The sequence below is a fragment of the Oreochromis aureus genome, linkage group 20 (genome assembly GCF_013358895.1).
Source record: "Oreochromis aureus strain Israel breed Guangdong linkage group 20, ZZ_aureus, whole genome shotgun sequence".
Taxonomy (NCBI): Eukaryota; Metazoa; Chordata; class Actinopteri; order Cichliformes; family Cichlidae; genus Oreochromis; species Oreochromis aureus.
Window position 1 is genome coordinate 27727634 of NC_052961.1, and position 19941 is coordinate 27747574.

The window sequence follows — 19941 nt, forward strand, 5'->3', positions numbered from 1 at the left end:
TATGTATACATATATATATATATATATATATATATGTATATGTATATATACATATATATATATATGTATATATACATATATATATATGTATACACTATTAGTCGTACTCGTACTCCCACTGTGAGTACACCGATGTCCCGAGTTAACCTAACTCCCAACAACTGTTCTTCATGTTTGGTTGTTGAACATCGCTGATCCCTCTTATAAACGGTTCAAGCGTTCCTTTGCAGCTTCTCTCCGTTACCGTCCGCAGTCTGACATTTGGTGAAAGCTGCATGCAGGCGCGCGCTCACTCCCGCAGCCAGGGGCATTTCTGGCAATGGAGCTGCACGCACAAAATCCAACATGCAAACCTCTGCCTTCCAATCCCCATGTGCAAATGTCACACATTTGGACGGCTCCCAAAACATGCACACACAAAAGTAATCACTTTTCTGATAAAATAGAGACCCCAGTGCCCTCACATTCAGATTTTTTAGTGGTTCAACACTTCCATAGAAGTGCAACCTTATACTTCCAATTTATGTCCCTTTTCAATCTAAGGGCAGGTGCTGAAATGGCAAACTAAATAACTATTAGTGTTATAGAACGGGCAAGAGAAGGGGAGGAGAATAAGAGAAAATAAGACAGCACTTCCCTAACAGTAGCTGTGTGTGCGTGTGTGTGTGTGTGAGTGAGAGAGAGAGAGAGAGAGAGAGGGAGGGAGGGGGAAAAGCAGAGGGAAAGGAGAGCAGAAGAGCTTAGAGAGGGGATCTGCATTGCAAGTAGCTCTGAGTGCAGCAAGCGGTGGCTGTTTTTTCTCAACCTGTTTTTGTTTTTCTGGAGAGGGGAACAAGAACACGGAGAAGAATCGAGCGGAGGAGTGCAGTTTAGAAAAGTCCAGGCTGTGTCCAAAGCTTCAGGGAGGACGAGGGAGGAGAGAAGCCGGGAGGAACACAAGGCAGCAATGGATAACAGAGTCCAGTCTGACCCTGGGATGGCCTGGATTCACACACTGCTGCTGGACCCCATTCAGCACACACATTAGGCTGCTAACGCCACTGAGGTACAGTACTAAACAAACACCAGCAATAACTCTGAAATAACAAATTAAGTCATGAAATCAACACACACATTCCATCTTCTCTCTGATATCAGACGGCTGCTGTGAGTGGAAGTTTGCCTGAGAGTGCAGGCTGTGCTTTGTGTGATACACTTGAGGAAAGTAGTGTTGTGCATCTCGTCAGGTGCATTGCATAAATATGACAGCTTATAAACTCTCAGCTGGATACAGGAAGCATAGTTTTGAGACGGGTTATCAGGGATCTGTTTGCCACGATGGTGTATTGTCTACCAACAAAAGGCGTCCATTTGAACACATTCTTTAAAGCCATGTGTGTGGTAGAATCAAGTTAATAGCTTAACCATTGTGCTGGTTTCCCCGCTTAGACAAAGTCTGCAGATAGTCAAGTTACCCAGCTCAAATTGCTTCTGATTTAATGTATTCTCTTGGAAGAAGCTGCTTCTTGCATCTGTAATGTTTCCAGCTGCTCCCTAGGCAGTGTAGACTAAGGTGAGCCTTGAATGTGATGGTTACAGTGGAGCAGTGAGTTGTTGCAGAGTGGGGCAGGTAAGTGCATGTCTGCAGTATGCTGGATGAAGGGTTGTTAAAAACTACACAGGGCTGAAACTTGGCACTTCAGCTCAAACACGCTGCTCAGTTCTCCTCCTCGTTAGGTTTTAGCATAATACTCAAAACCACCTCTGTGTTTGTGGCTCCTGGCTAAGAGCTTGTTACTAACCCTTCCCTTTTCTGGCTCGGTGTGCTTCGAAACGTGTGAGTGCTTGTATTAATTAATGCCTTCATCTGCATATGTGACACGAAGGGCTTATTCAAACGCCCCAAACTGGCCAAATTGCTGACGCCGCTCCATCACTGAATAAAACAGTAATGCACTGATGACATTTAATAGCTGGAAGCTGCTGTGTTTCTCTCGCTCACCCACTGAGAGAGAACTCTGACTTGTTCTGAATGTCTTTCTACTATCATCAGCAAAAGCACGAGCCCAGGTGATGGCTGGCGTTCTGTCTGCTATCCTGATGACTAAGTGCGTTGTCATGTGCGTTGACTGCTGCCGATGATGATGACGATGACGACGACGATGATGATGTGTATGGATAGTCTGGAGATTCATATTTTGACTGGAGCACAATTAGATAGCTGTGAGCGTTTTTGTGGATTATCTGATTTACTGCGGTGTGTGTGTCTCGAATGAGCCATCTGCACATCATACGGGCAGAAAGTGTAAATCAGGACCTTGGACTGTTTTACTACACTTTATTACAGGCTGGAGATCGCCTCTTGATAATCTATCTATCTTTTTTCTCATTGGAGGGGAAGAAAGATGTCTGATGACTGATTTGTTTTTCTTTCTGACTACATTTTTTGGCCTCCCAGCAAACGACTGAAGTTCTGATTTCACTCTACACGCCTGCTGATATTACAGATTTATAACTCTGCTTGCCGCAGGAGCGCTGCCTTTCCCCAACACTTCCTCCCCCACACAACTGCATGTCTGCAGAGCACCTGCCCCATCACCTGCCACTCAGACACTGGCTGTCTGAGTGTGTATGTGTGTGTGTGTGTGTGCACATGTGTGTGTGTGTGTGAAAAGTTTAGGAAAGCAATCCTAGATGCCACACCTCACGATCCTCCCACCTCACCTATCCCTGCTAACCTTGCGTGCAACTGCTCCCCTGTTTACCTCATGGGATTTATAGATGCTCACAAACATTGTCATAAGTGCTTCTGCTCTGGTTTCCTCACTCACCTGTTTTCCTTAAAAACTAGGCTAAGATCACTAAGCAGCACTGACTGACAGCAACCTGTCATTTAACCATGAGTGACACTGATATTTTAAACTTACTTGGTCATGTTCCTTTTTTTTTTGGCTTGTGGCCTAAATAGCAGCAGTGTTAACAGCCCATAATAGCAGCCTTTTGCTCCTGCTTGTGTGCAGTCGAGTTTCTTTGTTTGTCTCCTGCCTCAGCTTAGCGGTCAATTTCAGAGGAATGAGTGCGCCGAGTCATCCGGGGAATGTGGAAAAGTGTCTCCTGCGTATCATCTGGGGGTAGGGCGCCTCTCGAGTTGGACGTGAACTTGTCTTCAAAACCTGTACTCTGAAACAGGCCACCTACTGAGTTAAAAGCCTCTGCACTCAGTTAATAATGATAAGCAATGCAATGGCTTTGATTTGTGTTTGGAAACGTTTTTTTCTGAGGCAAGCAGGAGGCTCCAGCCTCGCTTTGAAAACATAAACTTTTTACTTTTTAGGCAGCAGTCCACGGGCTTTGTCAGAGGGCTTTTTGGCACATATACAAAGGTGAAAACCAACAGAATTTTGAAATCTAAACCCGGGGGCGATGTGTGCAGAGCACTGCCCTGACTGTGTTGCTGCACACCTGTCTAAGACTGTAGCCCCAGGTTATTGACTTGGCCAGTGAGACGCAGTGTGTGTTCACATTTGGGCTCATGCACGATAATGCATTCTTGGGTTTGGAAGCAGTGCCCTTCATTAAAATGTTTTCTGCACATCTGTGCTCTTCAGGAAAAAAACATAAACCAGGTGTTACTTTCACATTCATCTGCAGCATGTCTTCTTTCCCACCTTCAAAGCCATTCACTTCTCTTTCACACCCACTAATCCGCTCGATGCTGCTCGTATTCAGAGTTTGGTTTTGAATAGTTTATAGCTTTAGGTCTCAGTTAAACACAAATCATTTCTGAATGGTCATCTCATCAGGCGTGCTCCATTTTTGCCTGATCACATTTCAAAACAACTTATTGCTTGTCCGTGCCTGTCCGCATGATAAAAGCGAGGAGCATGGGTAGGGCTCGGTGCTGAGAGATACTGTAGTTAAAAGTGCAACACAGAGCTTGTGTGCGAACACAGGAGCAGATGAATAGGAGAGATTCATCAGCAGTTCGGTGTAAAGTAGGTCAAACTCTCGAGAGCTCGTGGCAAAGGATCAGATTAGGAATCAAAGTGCTCTGATTGACAGTTGAAGAACTAACAAACTCTCCATCCTCCTGTTCAGCAGACTTACATGTAAACCATAAACTGAAAAGAAACCAGTGCAATTGCATGAATGGCAGTCAGTTATTAGAACGCGGGTGGGTGTAGTAGTAACAGGTAACAAGTTGAAAGGATGTGGTTTGTGATAGGCTGGAGCCTCCCCCAGCTACCACTGGGTGAGAGCGAGGGTACACCTACAAGGTCGCCAGTCTGACCACACAGACACAGGGAGAACATGCACACAAAGACCCGGCCAAATGGTTGTCAAACTCAGGAGCTTCTTGCTGTGAGGCAACCGCTGTACCACTGTGCCACTTGAAAACAAAATGTAAACTTTTATCAACAAACCAAATCATTTGTCAGGAACTATTTTCAGCTGCGGAGTAATCCATATTAGATATTTGAGTATTTAGAGCAGCATATGTAGGACTGAGTTTAAATTATAGTGCTTTGCTTATGTTTGTAGTAATGAATAAAGACACCCAGGAGTATAAGAGTAGTGTGTTTAAAGTACTTTATAGCATGGAGGAATATGCTTTATCAGCCTCTGGATATATATCATTGGGTTTCTTGCTAATATTTTAAGGTACAGTGTAAAGTGTCCTGAACTTCTTCTGTGAATTGGTGCTCAAATAGCTAAAGAGAAATGTAGGATACTAGCATTAGCTGGTCAGGTAAGAGAGTCAGTTAAATCTAATATATATGAATATCTAAAGGCATTTATCTACTGGTTGGAGAAAAAGAGGATATTTGAAGACTTGATGATATGTATAATGGAATGTATTACTATAAAAACTACATGCTTGCTGTATTTTAACTAATCTGATTGGGTTTAACTTTTCATATCTCTGCATAACCTGCTAAAACAGCTCTCCTTTTTTTCAAATCTCATTGCATTCTGATAACCATCCTCTGTAAGAAGGTGCTCATTATGAGATTTTCTGGATTTACTACCTGTTGGATCTTTGGCTCTCCATCTACATGGTAGCTTTTGCGACTCCTGACAAAGCACCATAATTAGATCAGGTTATTTCCATAAGTTTTGTCAATAGCTCCTTTGTGTCGTTGCTATCCTGGCTGCGTGTCTCTTGTGCATCAGCTTATCTGACTGCAGTTGTCAAGCTGGGAGTGGGAGCGGGGGGCAGGAGAAAGGTTAAAGGTCCAAAAGTCTTGGCGTTTACGCGTGAGATGGTCGCCATTTTTCCAGGCTGTTAAATGAGGGTTCGCTGTTTGTTCATCCCTGCTAGCAGGAAGCCCACTGGCTGAGACAAGGTTAGAGAGGGCCTTTATACATGTCGGTTTCAATTAAAGGCCGGGAGCCCTCTCTCCCACACACACACACACACACACACACACACACACACACACACACACACACACACACGTTCAGGTGTACCTTTTGAGTTGTAGCTTTGTGCGATTATAAGCCGGGTTGTCAGCATGCATCTTCATAGTGTCCCAGAAGGTCATGGGTAAGTTGCCTGAGGCTTTAGGGGAGGATTAGGAGAACCCACACCATGTGTAAACATTTAGGTACCCCTCCCACTAATACCATCACTACCAACCTTCTCGGTAGCCTCCAGGGTACTCACCTGTCTCCACTGGTGGAAGCTAGAAGAAGAAGTACGAATACCAAGAAACTAAACTGCCTGACCTAAAATTCACTCATCTGCTTTACAACTGCTGACACGTCTGATCTGACAAAAGAAATACAGATTAGCCCGTCAACCCGGACTACTTTTTTAGTTAGAATTCAGCATAGCTTAATTTTGAAAGATTAAAATGAAACACCATGAATACCACCTGGTTTTCCACACACGTGTCTGTGTTGCACATTTGAAGCGGTGCACAAAATAAACCTGAACTAAGGTGAATTTCCATCAGTGCAGCTGAATTAATTTGACCTTAATTAATTGCATATTTTAAGAATCAGCAGGGAAAGTGCAACTGCATTATAGCTGCGTTATCAACTGTAAGCAATCAGAAAATACTGACAGATAAATAGCAAAACACTTTCTAATGATTTAAGCCGTCATAATCATCCATAAAACTATGGTGGCTGCACTGAAGCACAAGGTTCAATTCCAACATTAATAACAACTCCAAAGGTTGTGGTCATCATTTCAGAAGTTTCAAAGATATTTACTCATTTGCTAAACATGCCTACCTCTGTAATATTCTGTTAGATCTAAAATTTCTCGACAAGTTCCCAGCTGCCTTTAATTGTTTGTATGCCAACGCATCATAATTTGCATCAAATTAGACCTAGTTAGACATCGTTTTTGCTCTACAGCAGCTTGCAGGAGCTCATCAGAACTGCTCACGCTGTGAAATATGCTGTTGCAACAACAGAATACTGCATCAAACGGTTTATGCTTTCCATTTTGAAAGCTGTTTCACATCTGTCCCAGCGCTCAATGGAAATATTTCACAAAACAGAGAGTTGGGGAAGGTGCTTTTCCCTGACGCTGAATGATGTCACGTCTTGTCTCGGCAGACAGTGCTGTGCTCTTTAGCCTGCTGCTTGGCAATTAGTGGTCCGATGTGACCGAGCTAAACTGCGATCTCACACATACACGTGAGATGGTCGCACCACACTGCAAGGACACTCCATGTCTGTCTGACCAAACACACTGAGTACGGCCACTCGTGGAAAAAAGTGTGTCTGTGTGTGTGTTATCTTTTCATTGTGCCTGGTTATTCATATTTCTGCCATAAGGCATCTTAACGCTGCAAGGAAGGAACCTTAAAACCTTAAATTATTGTATTTTATCACTGGCGCCTGTTATAGAGCGTTGTGTGGGTTGCAGCATCGTAGCAATGCAAAGAGTGCATTGGCCTGAAAGTTAGGAAAGTAAAGTGTTTATACTGGATCCTGATGATCAGGATTAGTTTATCTTAGTTTATCCATTCAGCCCGGCAGTGTTTTTGTTTTAAGTTCAGTTTAGTTTAAGCTGGATTCCACAGTGGCTTTAATCATTTATTGTTTAACATTTACTATATAAGCAAATGCACACTATTGTAATCTTTGCATTCTTGTAAATAACCATATAAACATGTTTTTTATTGCTACTATTTCTGTGTAGTTTTTTTAAAAGCTGCTTTTATCCCTTGACGTTGGTTGATGGACAGTCACTAAATGACAAAGTATCTTTATCTCTATTTATTGTTTTCATTGTTAGTTTTGGTCTTTTTAGTTATTATAACGTGGGGCTCATTTATGGGGGGAAGATTCAAAGCTGTTCAGAACATTTGATAGAATACAAACATGAGAGTCTGTGAAAGCAGCTGACCCGAAGTCGTGTAGACACCAGTCCCACAAACACAAATGCACCAGATCCTCATCACGCTGGTGATGAAACGCTTGATATTTTTACTTTGTTTCTGTTTGTTTGGTGACTGCAGATCATCATTTCAGCTAGTTTCCATTTTTTGTTATTTTTAAAATGACTAGATTTTTTTCAATTTCAGCAACTGAAAGTTTTTTACTACACCTAGTTTTAGTGTTACTTAACTTAGAGATTTTTGTTGGGGGGTGGTCCTCTATCTGACATATGGAAGTAACACATTTCCAAAGAGCTAAAAAATGTACATTTTTAAGTGTTATCTATTTTGTCTTGACTAATCTTTGCCACACTTTATTTTTCCTGGTTTTTGATGTAAGACAACATTGACTTTTCTGTTTTCCGGCCAGGTAAATGGCATCAGTGAAAACTTTTTTTTTTTTTTTGAAGAGGCTAGATCTACTCTTATACTGTTTCTTAGTTTTATGATCCCTGAAAATAAAAATCCTTTAGTTTTTGTAGTTTTGGAGACCACGAGCGCTGTCTTCCTGGGCTCAGATCAGCGTTACTTCTTTCAGGCTCCGATTTATGTGCGTTCAGTTCTCTAGTGAGTATTTACAGACGCAAATGTGGAAAAGACTTAAAATAAATTACAGTGCCTGTGTTGATAGCTGGATTACTTTGGCTGTTTATTGTTGTCAGCGAGCCAGTTAGAAAAATCCCGTGGAGCCGCACCATGGCAGAAGGTAACTTTTGAATCCGAGTGGGATCTGGGAATGTGCAGAGGTTGCCGTGTTTTAATAGATCGAAGGTCAATCGCAGCGAGATAACGGCGGTAGTAAGTGCTGTGTGGGACGGGTTCATGTTGATGTTTGAATAATATATTGATTCGTCACCAACAAGTTTGTGATAGATTTGCTTACGTGCCCATTTAAAGCAGTGCTACCTTTATACACCCTAGCATTAGTAAAATAAACAGTGTAGACATGTACATCTTCACTGTCATAAACCACAAACAGCTCCAGCAATGAATCCATTTGTTTTAAACTCCCAGCAGCAAACATCAGACAAACTTTAATTATGCGATTACACAGCGTTTTGGCTCTGTCGACGTGCTGAATCAGCAATAGATTTATGCTCATATTCCTGCGCTGATCCCCATTAAAGGATTATTTTGAGACGTATCACAATTAAAAGTGCTCCTCGTTCGGCTGCTGGCATTAAATGCACGCCACAGCGCCACTCATTACCTTCTGTATGCAGACACGCTGTCTTAGAGCAGCCTAGTGAAATTACAGGGGGGGAAACACTGGCAGCAAAGTCCATAACAGTCACAAAATAACACCCTGCTGTGACAAGGGAAATTACACGTCTTTGGAATTGAAATTTTAATAGTGCATAGATATAATTGTATCAGGGCGAGGAATGCGGGGCACATGTAATCGGATGCTTTCGTGTTTTGATAAAACACAGCGGTGGGATTTATTTTCAGTTCTTTAAATCTTTCTCTTGGTCAAATGAGAAGATGAAACTAATGCGCTGCGCTGATTTATGTTACATTAACGTGCTGTTAAAGGCTTATGTGAACATTCATTCATTAGGATAGATTATTTTCCTTATTTGCTAGACAATGCACTATAAACGACAGCGGTAGAGAGGGTTTAGCTAATACTTGACATACACTACAGCAGGATTAGAGCATAACCAGCCAGTAATCACATGCAGATACCAGTAAGCTGGTGTCATTATGCAGCAGTGGTCGAGATGTGTTTATATGGCTCAGTGGCTGCACTATGTGAGTGGATCAGTATAAGCAGTTCCCACACCCTCTCAGGTGTCCTGTGCTCAGGGCGGCCTGGCCCAGGTACACAGATAAAGGCTGCCTTTGTCTGCAGCGGGGAACAGGTAACCATTTGAGCCTGCCTACCGTGTGTGTTTGTGTGTGTGTCTTTGTATGTGTGTGTGTGTGTGTGTAAGAAAGAAACAGAGAGATAGGATTGACTGGTCTGCCTACCTTTGCCACAAGAACAGGTGTGGCTTTTCAACGACCTCATATTCACAGCGTACAGCACATGTGCGCTCAACAAAAAGCAAGGTAAACTGTGATTTCCAGTCCGTGATTCTCCAGGCAAACACACAACATTGCAAACATACTCTCAGTGAAAGCATGAGTGTATGCTTTTATCCACTTAAGGGACACTAGGCGCATGCCAATTACAGGTACTCGGGTTAATGGGATACATTAATGTAAAATGTAAGCGTCTCGTAAACATTTGCAGTGTGAGAATCATGATTAAGCTCTAAATTACAAATAAAAATCCACAAATTAAAGGGTATAATTTCTGGCTACAGAGAGCCTGCACTGTGTGTGTGTGTGTGTGTGTGTGTGTGTGTGTGTGTGTGTGTGTGTGTGTGTGTGCTGTTGTGGAAAAATACTGATGGAAAAGTTAAAAATTAACATACAGCCCTGTATTGTCATACAGTGCTCTATTTCTGCGCTCTGTGAGTTTGCAGGAGTTTAAAGTAATAAAATGAAGCTGGATAGATTTAAAATTAAGCATGCAGGCTTACATATTTTATTCTGCAGTGCTAACAAGTTATACTGCAAGACAGCTTTTTTCATGAGCATTCAGTAGTTAGCTTTATTAAAAAAGAACAAAAAAAAAGAAGTGACTGAAAACAGTCGACAAATGTGGCACAAATGCGAGCGTGCATGTGTGGAAAACGGCGTTAGTGCTTGCAAATCTGTTTGCTACGTACAGTGTAGCCAAGTGCTTCAGCCACAAGAACATATATTAAAAAAAAAAAAAAAAAACTTGACCTGACAAAGAAATTTATTTTTTGTTATTATTGCCAAGAAAACAGAAGAACCTGGTGTGCTGCCATCGACAGCAGTGTGATTATGCCAGAACCACATGCCTAGGATCCTGCGAGGATGTGACCTGAATATAAAAACTATTTTTTAATAATCCCTACCTCTATATCCCTCTGTGGGTTTGTGTGTGTCTCTGGCTTACTCTTTTCACTAGGTGTTTAGGCCAAAAGTTGAGGATTACCTGCCCAGGAAGCAGTGTAAGGAGAGACAGAGCTCCACTGGTGTGTGTGTATAAAGAGCCTGTCAGGAGAGCTAACTTTATGACCCGCTGCTGTGTTTCAGCAGACACTCACTGTAAATAGTCAATCACTAAAGGTGCCTGCTGGAGACAGCGGGCTGACAGGAAGTCAGAACAACAACCACACTGACAGATGAGTGTAGAGCTCAGGTGAAAGGTGAGAGTGCTGACGATCTCTTCCTCCGTCTGTCCTTCTGTTGTGGTATTCTGTCTGGAGCTGCTGTGTGTGCACGTGTGTGTGGAGATGTTAAGTACAGGGGGTGAATGCTGTGTGGAGAAAAGTCCTTTAATTAGAGCAGGAAGACACACTGCATCAGACTTAAATGTGCGTGCGTGTGTGTGTGTGTGTGCGCATGTCTGCACATGTCAGTTTCAGTGTCCTTTTTCATGCAGCTGTATATGTGCCTTCATCCTGCTGCACGAGTTGTAAAATGTGAAGAAAGCGTTTTAGAAGGTCGTTCTTGTGCCACCTCCACACAGTCGCCATCCATAAATGATCTAAATGGTTTCACGAACCTCCAGAATTTGGACTGCTGCTTATTAGAACTGAAAACACTGTAACACTCGATCGATTGTTAGGAATCCTCTGGCGACACTAAGCCAGGCTGCTAACACTGAGCCGCGTCCAGCCGACCATGTTCGATTGTAAGATAAGTGGTTTGTTGCTGTAGTCGTTCTGTCCAGCAAGGTGGTTGGAGGAATTATGTTTGCTCCATGTTTTTCAGATGTTAGTGCAGAATTAAATGCTATTTTTAGGCAGTTCTAAATCCTGAATGTAGATTTTCTAAAGAAGATGAGCTTTGCCTCCGGATCTAAAAAGTGAAGCTAATGCAAAGTGTCTTCCTAATGGCCAACAGGGAGCCCCCCTCACGTTGCAAAGAGAAATCAGATTGTGTAGATGTCTATACAAAAAAGACCCTACTGCTCACTTGATGTGTGACCATTTTATAATTAGGTGTATGTGTCAAACCCTAGATTCGAGTCTTATTCAGATATGGCATGGTCTTCAGTTTTGATCTTTCCATTTAAATAACACAGACGATATACCAGGGTATGATTTGGGGCATGTATGTTACTGACACTGCTGTATGAGATCCACCCTGGACTCATAACAACTAGTCTTCAAAACCCAAGATGGCCACTGCAAAAAACAACAAATCTTCAAAACAGGTGTCCACATCCCATAAGTGACATCACAGTAGCAGCATCCATCCTTTCTGTACAGGCTCGTTTCATCCACAGGGTAGTTTAAATCATTGTTTACTTACAAATAGTCCTGTTCTTAAACCAGAAGTGGCACCTTTACACAGCCTTCATACAGATTCATGCTTTCTTTAAGTGCAGCCAGTAACAATAAATAAGTGGATTCTAGGTGTGATGAATGTACAGAAATGCATGCTTCACTGGTATATCCATCACACTTCTACATGTCGTCTTTCCTGCATAAAGACGACATGCGATGACCTCCTCTGTACATTTAATGATGAGTTGTGACACCTCAGTAAAGATGTGGTGTGAGGACTGTTAGAATAGTTTCTGGGGTTTTCCAAGGGGAGCTGCATAGTCAGAGACCACCCTCATTAGCTTTGGATTTTATTCAGTAAGCTGAGTTCAGAAAAGAGCTTCAAGGGTTACAAATAAAAGGCTTTCAAGGGGTAAAAAGTTAAGTGGGATTATTTTACACATGTCATGTTTTTTTATCTGGATGTGATCATTTCCCTGTTTTTTTATAAAGCCTTCGCATAACTTTACTTTTGCCATTGTCTAAAAGGTTAAAGGTTGTTCTTCTTGTTTTATGTTCAGAAGTACCAGCTGACTTAAGTCATGGCGTGGAGGCTGTAACACTCTTGTAAATCCTTTTTTATCCAGTCCCTTATGAGTCAGCGTTTACCAAAGCTATTAACAAAGTTCCAATCTGCAGCTGATTTGCATTTGAATTAGAAAATAAGGATGTGTGATTTTCCCTCTCTTCTTTTCTAGCCCTCATGTGCCCGTTCAGCTATGCTCCCTGGGTATGGGTTCTCACCTTTGCCTGACTTCCAGCCTCACCTTCATGCCATTCGCTGCCCAGGAGAAACCCCCAGCATGTGGATCCCGGGCGGCTCGGCAGAGTCCCAGAGTCTGAGTGAATCCACCGAGGACAGACGCCTCATCCACATGTGTCACCACAAGCACGTTGCTGTGTGCCAGCAGGAAACGCTGGCTTTTTTTGAGCTACAGCCAACAGCGACTCACAAATTAAATGGTTTTGGCTCCTCGAGGCCGGCCATTATACCGCACGCACAGTGCACAACACACTCGCAGCCTCTGAACGGTTGCAGACAGACGCTAAACGAACAGAACGACACACGCAGCAGAGGCCGCAGGACAGACAGCGAGCTTGGAACAAATCTGAATTTGAACTCTCCCACACTCGCCGCAGGTGACGGCGAGCTTGAATGCCAAAATGGCAGCAGGACTCGTTCGCAAGAGGAAACTGAAAAGCCCCGAACGGTCACGACAGTATGTCGTCCTCTCCACGCTGCTCTCAGCCTCCCTCTGTCGTTCCCTCTGTCCTCTCTGTACACAAACAGAGACTCCTTGGAATCTCAGCTACCGTCGTCACCAGAATGTCCCGGCATTCAGGGCCCAGACTCCTGCCAGCCTCAGAGGAGAACATCACAGTGTTCCCTGAAAGAGAAATCCATCCGTGAGTGTAAACCTTTTGTTTGATTTGGCAAATTAGGCTCTAAAGCTCCTTAACATGCTTTTTCTCCTCATCTAATAAAGTAATTTTCTCATGCGCAGGGAGAAAGATGCAGGTTTATTCCCCAGACAGTCCGAGTGATGAATCGCTCAGCAGCCCAGTCCTGGAAGCAGACTACATCTTTCCTGGACCTTTTGCATCTTTCTTAGAGGAAGACCTCAGCGGAATATCTTCACTAGAGACCATTTCAAGTCCCTCATCCACAGACGGTGCTACAGATCTCTCAAACACCAGTCACGATGATATTTTTAATCTACCCGAAGAACCGTTGCAGATAATAGAGGACTCGATGCCGTGTGTAGGGGAGGAGAGCGGCAGCATGGACACATCGATCGCCACGGGTGGAGGGAGCTCTTTGTCACGCACCCGCCAAGGCGACCAGGAACGGCGGCGCTTCTCAGCTTCAGAGATAATATCGAGGCTTCAGCTGTCGCAAAGGAAGAACTCCTTCACCTTGAAGCTGGGGAAGTCGCTCTCTGCTCGGGTAGCCTCCAGGGACAGACAGAGCTCCAGCAACCTCAACCCCAACACCGACTGTGAGTAGACAACAGTGATGGATCAATCAAGAGTTTTCCAAAACAGCTCAACGGATTATAACAGATCAGTGAGACAAATTAAAGATGACTTAATAAGATGACTACCACAGGATGCTGTTTGGGCCAGTTTATTCATTTACTTCTTCCAAAAGTTTCAATCTTTAACGCCAATTAGAAATTTAGCATTTACTGAGCAGAGGCAAGAGTAATGACTGCAGGATTCAGCCACATTAAAAGTTCTGCTGTGCTTTAACCTCGAGGGGTGAATGTTAGTGGAACAAAGCCTAACAACTCAGACAACAATCATAAAATCATCATCTCTAATGACTTTGCTATTGCTGCCAAACACCAAGCACAGGCTGACTGGAGAGTGTAGAAGCTGACAGCGATAAATAGCTTTTCCTATGTTCTCAGAAAAGAAGCATCAGGTTAATCCTTAGTGTGAAAAGTCATGAAAAAGAAAATACAACAGTTCTTTGTCTCCTTTATTGCACGCAGTCTCTCAGAGTAGGTCTCAGTAGGTCATGTCATAAATCACAAGATTACTTTATTCTCCATAAATCTCACATCCACCATCTGCGTTTCATTCTCCTAAGATAAGTCAAACTCAAAGCAGCGCAGCTCAGGAGGCTCCAGTGACAGCGCTCCCCAGAGTCCCGTGGGACCGGCGCCTTCCTTTCCCAGTGGTGACAATGGGATGCCTTTGCAACGCTGGAGCGCCAAGCTTGGGTAAATAGCAGCAAATATAGGTCCTTAAAATCTGTAAAGAATAAATCAAAGATAGAGTTTCATTTCCCATCGCTTCACAGAATGCGTAAGAAATCCATAGAGGAGGACCTGAACACACATCCATCTGTTCCTAGTTCAAATCGACTGTCACGGTTTTTACCCAGCTGTAAGTTCGCTTCACTTACTGTTTTTGTTTTTTCCAAAACTGTACGATATTCCAATCTTTACAAAGCCTTACCTGTGCTTTCCTGGAACAAACTTGTTCTTTTTGCAGCGATTCTGTACCAGGAATACAGCGATGTCGCCATCAATAGAGAGATCCAGAGGCAGCAAGGGAAGGAGCCAGGCACAGAGGAGGAGGGGCTCAGGGAGGAGGGCTCCGATGGGATCCCGTCTCCATCTAATCTGTCCCCATCCAGCTCCTTTCGCTCATCGCGAGGCTCTGCTTTTGCACTGTGGCAGGATATACCTGACGTTCGAAGCAGCGGGCAGCTCGACAACTTCAGCAATGAAGAAAGAAAATTACAGGAGGTGAGTAAAATATTATGTTTCCGTCTCATTTCATGGGGGACTCTGTTTCACTCTTCATAAAGCTGAATCGCTGCTTTTATCTAAACTCAGGCAAAGTTTGAGCTGGTGACGTCCGAGGCGTCGTACATTCGCAGCCTGACAATCGCAGTGGACCACTTCATGCTATCACCGGAGCTCGCAGAGTGCCTCGGGGCTCAGGAAAAGCAGTGGCTCTTCTCCAAGCTGCCCGAAGTCAAAGATGTCAGTGAGAGGTGAAGTAACACGCAGCTGACGTCCTTCTGTTACCCTGAGCTCGGCGTGTGCTAACATCTCCGGTATCACATCTCCTTCTCTGAGTGTCTCCTCGCTTGTTGCCTGTAGATTTCTTCAGGATCTGGAGCACAGGCTGGAAGAAGACATTCTCCGTTTCGATGTGTGCGACATCGTCCTGGACCACTGCCCGTCTCTGCGAAGGGTTTATTTACCCTATGTCACCAACCAGGCTTACCAGGAGCAGACATACCAGCGTTTGCTGTGAGTGTAGAAACACATCAGCCGCGGGAGATGTGAGCACACATCTGCACATGTGCTTGACCGCAGTGCATAAAGTCTGATTGTTGTGTGGATGTCTGAGAGTGCTCTGGTGTATTTTCACGCCTGCATGACTTAACTTGCAGATGATTCATCTCGACTAAGAGCATGTTTTCTCAAGCTGAATTGGATGCTGGAATTTTGATGCACTTTCTCTGAAAGTCATTAAAACATTTCTCGCCTTGTCCTCTCAGGCACGAAAACCCGCGTTTCCCCGGCATCCTGGCTCGCTTGGAGGAGGACCCCATCTGCCAAAGACTTCCTCTGACCTCTTTCCTAATCCTCCCGTTTCAGAGGATCACGCGGCTTAAAATGCTGGTGGAGGTACACGCTTAAACATTCACTGCAGAATTCCAGTTGAAACCCAATCATACGGAACTGTATACGGGATAATATTTTTTTCCCCGCCAACATCACCGCACAAAAGTATTGTTTACTCCTTGGAACATCTTCAAAACCATCTTTACTTTTCAGAATATCTTAAAGAGGACAACACCGGGTTCCCGAGATGAGGACACCGCCACGAAAGCTTTCAATGAGCTAAAAAAGGTGGTGATTATCATCTGTAATAGCCAGTTGGATGAGTACCAGTATTATCATTGGTGAGACACGACAGTAATCACCATGTTGGTATTTGTCTTCTTAGATCATCAAAGAATGTAACTCCAGTGTGCAGTCGATGAAAAGGATGGAGGAACTCATCCATCTCAACAAGAAAATCCACTTTGAGGGCAAGGTGAGGGAAGCGTTTGAAGGTTCCTCTTATTATCACATTTTTGTATTTTTTTTTTTTTCATTAAAGCGGAGCCTGCTTCCTTTCTTTGTAGATCTTTCCTCTTATCTCCCAGTCACGTTGGCTGGTAAAGCACGGCGAACTCCTGGAAGTAGACACTCAGACAATGAGCATCTCCGGATCAAAGCTCAAGTTACCCACCAAGCCAGTGTACCTCCACCTGTTCAATGACTGCCTGCTGCTGTCCAGGAGGAAGGAGTGAGTTATATTCATTGTGCACAAAAAGACAAGCTGAAATATTGCTCTAATGATGCATAACATGAAAAGTGCCAAAGATGTGGCCAGAAAAATTCATCCATTTTCAGTAAAGTGCGAGCGGCACACTAGCGAGGACCCCAGTTTGGGTCATTTCCACCGGTCTGTGTCTGTGTTTACAGTCTTACCCTGGGCCATGAATTCAAGTTGCAGAGCCCCACAAATGGGGGTCCTGGTTGTGCTCCCACCGCTTTCATTATTGAGAACTGGGGACTCTTTGACCGAAAACTGCTGTTTGGTCTCTTGATCTCATCAAGACTGATGACCCTTAGCATGAAAGTCGTCCCAGTTTCACATAGAAGTTTAAGGTTCTGTCAAAATGGAACAAATGCACGTGGTCATAACAGGATTTCCACAGAGCATCAAAAAGTGGTAAAAGTGCCGAGATTTGTATGAGAGGATGGTCTTAAAGGTGGTTTCCACCTAGTTTAAAGATGTTGTTTCAGTTTGACAGTGTGGTGTTTTTCCCAGACCTTTAACCCCACGGTGAGGTGATCCGGTTACTCTGTTATGCTGTAGGCAGCATTTTGCTGCCATAATATTGGTTCAATTGTCCCTTTACAAGGAAGGATCCCTGCAAATCATTTCAAAGTTGTACTGAATGCTCTTTATGGAGGAGTGGTGGAGTTTTTCCAATATTACAGGCTACACCTGCAACAAATAGGGAAAGACTGGTGCTTCATTCCTTCTGTAGAATCCCCAAACCATGTAGAATCAAGGCCAGGTGGTGGTAGTGGTTCAAACTTACTGAGATATACTTTTATCCATTAGTTTGTATGTACTGCTTGCTATTGATCATTATACTAAAATGATCCCTTTTCCTTTGCAGTACGTGGAAGTTTATGGTGTTTGTACACGCTAAAATCGGAGAGTTGAAAGTGAAGGATCTCAGTCAGAAGCTGCAGGGCATCTCAGGCTTCATCTTCCACCTACAGCTGTGTGAAGGCCAGCAGCTCAAACATCAGATTCTGCTCAAATCACACACCGAGTGAGTGCCATCTCTTTGTCAAACGCTTCAGTGAGAGCTGGACAAGTTAAGTTGTTTAACCGCTCCTGTCGGCTTTGTGTTTGCCAAGGAGCGGGAAGCAGCGATGGATCACCGCCATGTTTCCGTCTGACCCGCTCGTAGACATCGAGCAAGCCAATGAAAATGATGGTCAGTGGAGATCTATCAGTGCAGAAAGAATCAAGGCAACCCTATTCACCTCCTCATTCATCTTCTCACTTCTTGCTTTTTCCTCTTAGATATATCGCAGGTTCAGTGCATCAAAAGCTACCAGGCTCAAGAGCACGATGAGTTAACACTGGAAAAAGCTGACATTCTTCACGCCAAGACAATTACAAGTGATGGTAAGAATCAGGCAGAGTCTGGTTTTTTTTTACCACTCCAACCTGAACCTAAATGAACAGAACTTGGATGCATTAAACAATCAGTTGTTTATTTGGTGTCTAAGGGCTGCTGTGTTTCAACAGGCTGGGTGGAAGGCATCAGGCTGTCAGACGGGGAGCGGGGCTGGTTCCCCAAATGCTACGTGGAGGAAATCACAAGTCGCAGCGCGCGCCTCCGCAACCTCAGAGAAAATATCCGCATCAAATGTGTCACACAGAAACTGAAGGGAGAGCACTAACTCTTTTTGACTTGCAACTTGTGTTAAAGTTGCATTTTGAAGCTTGTGGATGATTGTTTTCTTTTTTAGATGGACGTGGGACCTCTGTAAAGTATGCAGCTGCTAAAACAAGCCAACATGTTTTGATTGTTATCCCCATGGTTGACATTAGCAGTTTCCTTTGGCATACTAGCTCCAGAAAGAGAGTGCAGAGCTTCTAATCCTCATTTTCCATTTGTAGTTTAGCTTTTCCAGTCGTAAAACTATAAACTTCACAGGGGGGATTGATTTCTGCATGATTCGGTGCCATTTTTACAGGCTGGAAAGAATGAAGAATGTGGTTTAAATATCTGCACGTTTATCACCAGAGGTAGTAAATGTAAGCATCACTAAGCAAGTCTGTCACTGTTTTTCTGTCATGGCTCATGTGGGGCACAGTCTTACTTTGGGCTGTCTCCTGGCCTCTGTGGGGTGCTGCAGGTTCACTCTTCTAATAATCAGAAATTTGCTTGATGTGGGTGCTGCTTCTGAGATGCCTCAGGACACACCGCAGGCAGTTTTATCTTTTTCTTACATTCATATCGTCACATGATATAGGATTTTTAACCAGTGCAACAGTGCATTATTTCCATCCACACACTAAACTGATAAGAATTTGGTAAAACGTGTTTTACCACCTCTTTACTAGAGGATGATGCCTTTTTATATGGACATGATCTGCAGTACCAGTGCTGTGATGAAGTGCCTTCAGGGCGGTGTTTTAGAAATGAAACAGGTCTTAGGGTTTAATACCGGTTACACTGTATCCACGTATGTAGCCAAACCCTGATATATTGTGTGTATTCCTCTGTGCCACAGACTTCCACTTTTGTTCAGAATCCACTGGTGAAATCTCTGATTTGTCAGTCGCACCATGACTGGTTTACAACAACATAACATTGAAACGTCTACTCCTGTTTTAGTAACATCTGCATGAAGTCAAAACTGCAGCGAGCAGCTGTTGACCTATAAAACCAGGAACTGAAAAACCTACCAGTTTCACCTTGTCGAGCATTTACATTAACCATCCATGTGGTAAATGTGGACGTTTAGCTTTACATGTAATCATTTAAACTTTTTTGACCCAAATTAGCAATATAATTTATTATACCATTACACTAGAAATACTGAAAAAATACTGCTTGCATACAGTAAGCGCTAACTTGCATATAGGTCTCCATCCTTCAAAATATTTTGTGTAAAAATTCACAAATGACCAATAGCGCAGTGTGACTGAGCTGAAAGCTGTTGTTAATGAACCACTATAATTAAGATTCCAGTGTAAATTCATCCAGCGGCACATGAAATGTTTGTAACCCAGCTGATTTCTGTATCTGACTTCTTAGTTTTAATTTAAGCTGTTGCAGTTGCAGCATGTGTATTTATAGTTACTCCTCTAGCTGGTTCCTCTCTAAGGAGATTCTGATGTAAATGTGTTTTCCGATAAAATGGCTTTGTGTATAAAGAGCAAAACGTAATTTATATGAACTAAGATTTGACAAATACTGTTGTGTAAATATGCTATTTGGAGTAGGTTTAATTCCCAACACCACGGTAATTACAAGCGCTGTCAGACACTGGACGTTTTCTGGATTTCTGCACATTACTGTAAATGTTTAGTCTGTGAAATAAACAGATTCTTACATTATGTTGTTTGGAATTCAATTATTTTTAAATAGTTTA

The 19941-nt window shown here is 43.2% G+C and overlaps 1 protein-coding gene across 1 annotated transcript; it reads left to right on the forward strand.

Annotated features, from left to right (window-relative positions):
• The first annotated feature begins 260 nt into the window (after positions 1-260).
• On the forward strand, positions 261-19906 carry arhgef19 (Rho guanine nucleotide exchange factor (GEF) 19). Its single transcript, XM_031745103.2, has 16 exons — positions 261-1045; positions 12433-13141; positions 13240-13734; positions 14331-14463; positions 14544-14629; positions 14738-14994; positions 15085-15245; positions 15355-15507; positions 15759-15888; positions 16039-16113; positions 16211-16300; positions 16392-16555; positions 17442-17600; positions 17689-17768; positions 17858-17962; positions 18086-19906. The coding sequence occupies exons 2-16, from the start codon at positions 12454-12456 to the stop codon at positions 18238-18240; spliced, it is 2931 nt and encodes a 976-aa protein (XP_031600963.2). The 5' UTR covers positions 261-1045; positions 12433-12453; the 3' UTR covers positions 18241-19906.
• Positions 19907-19941: the final 35 nt, after the last annotated feature.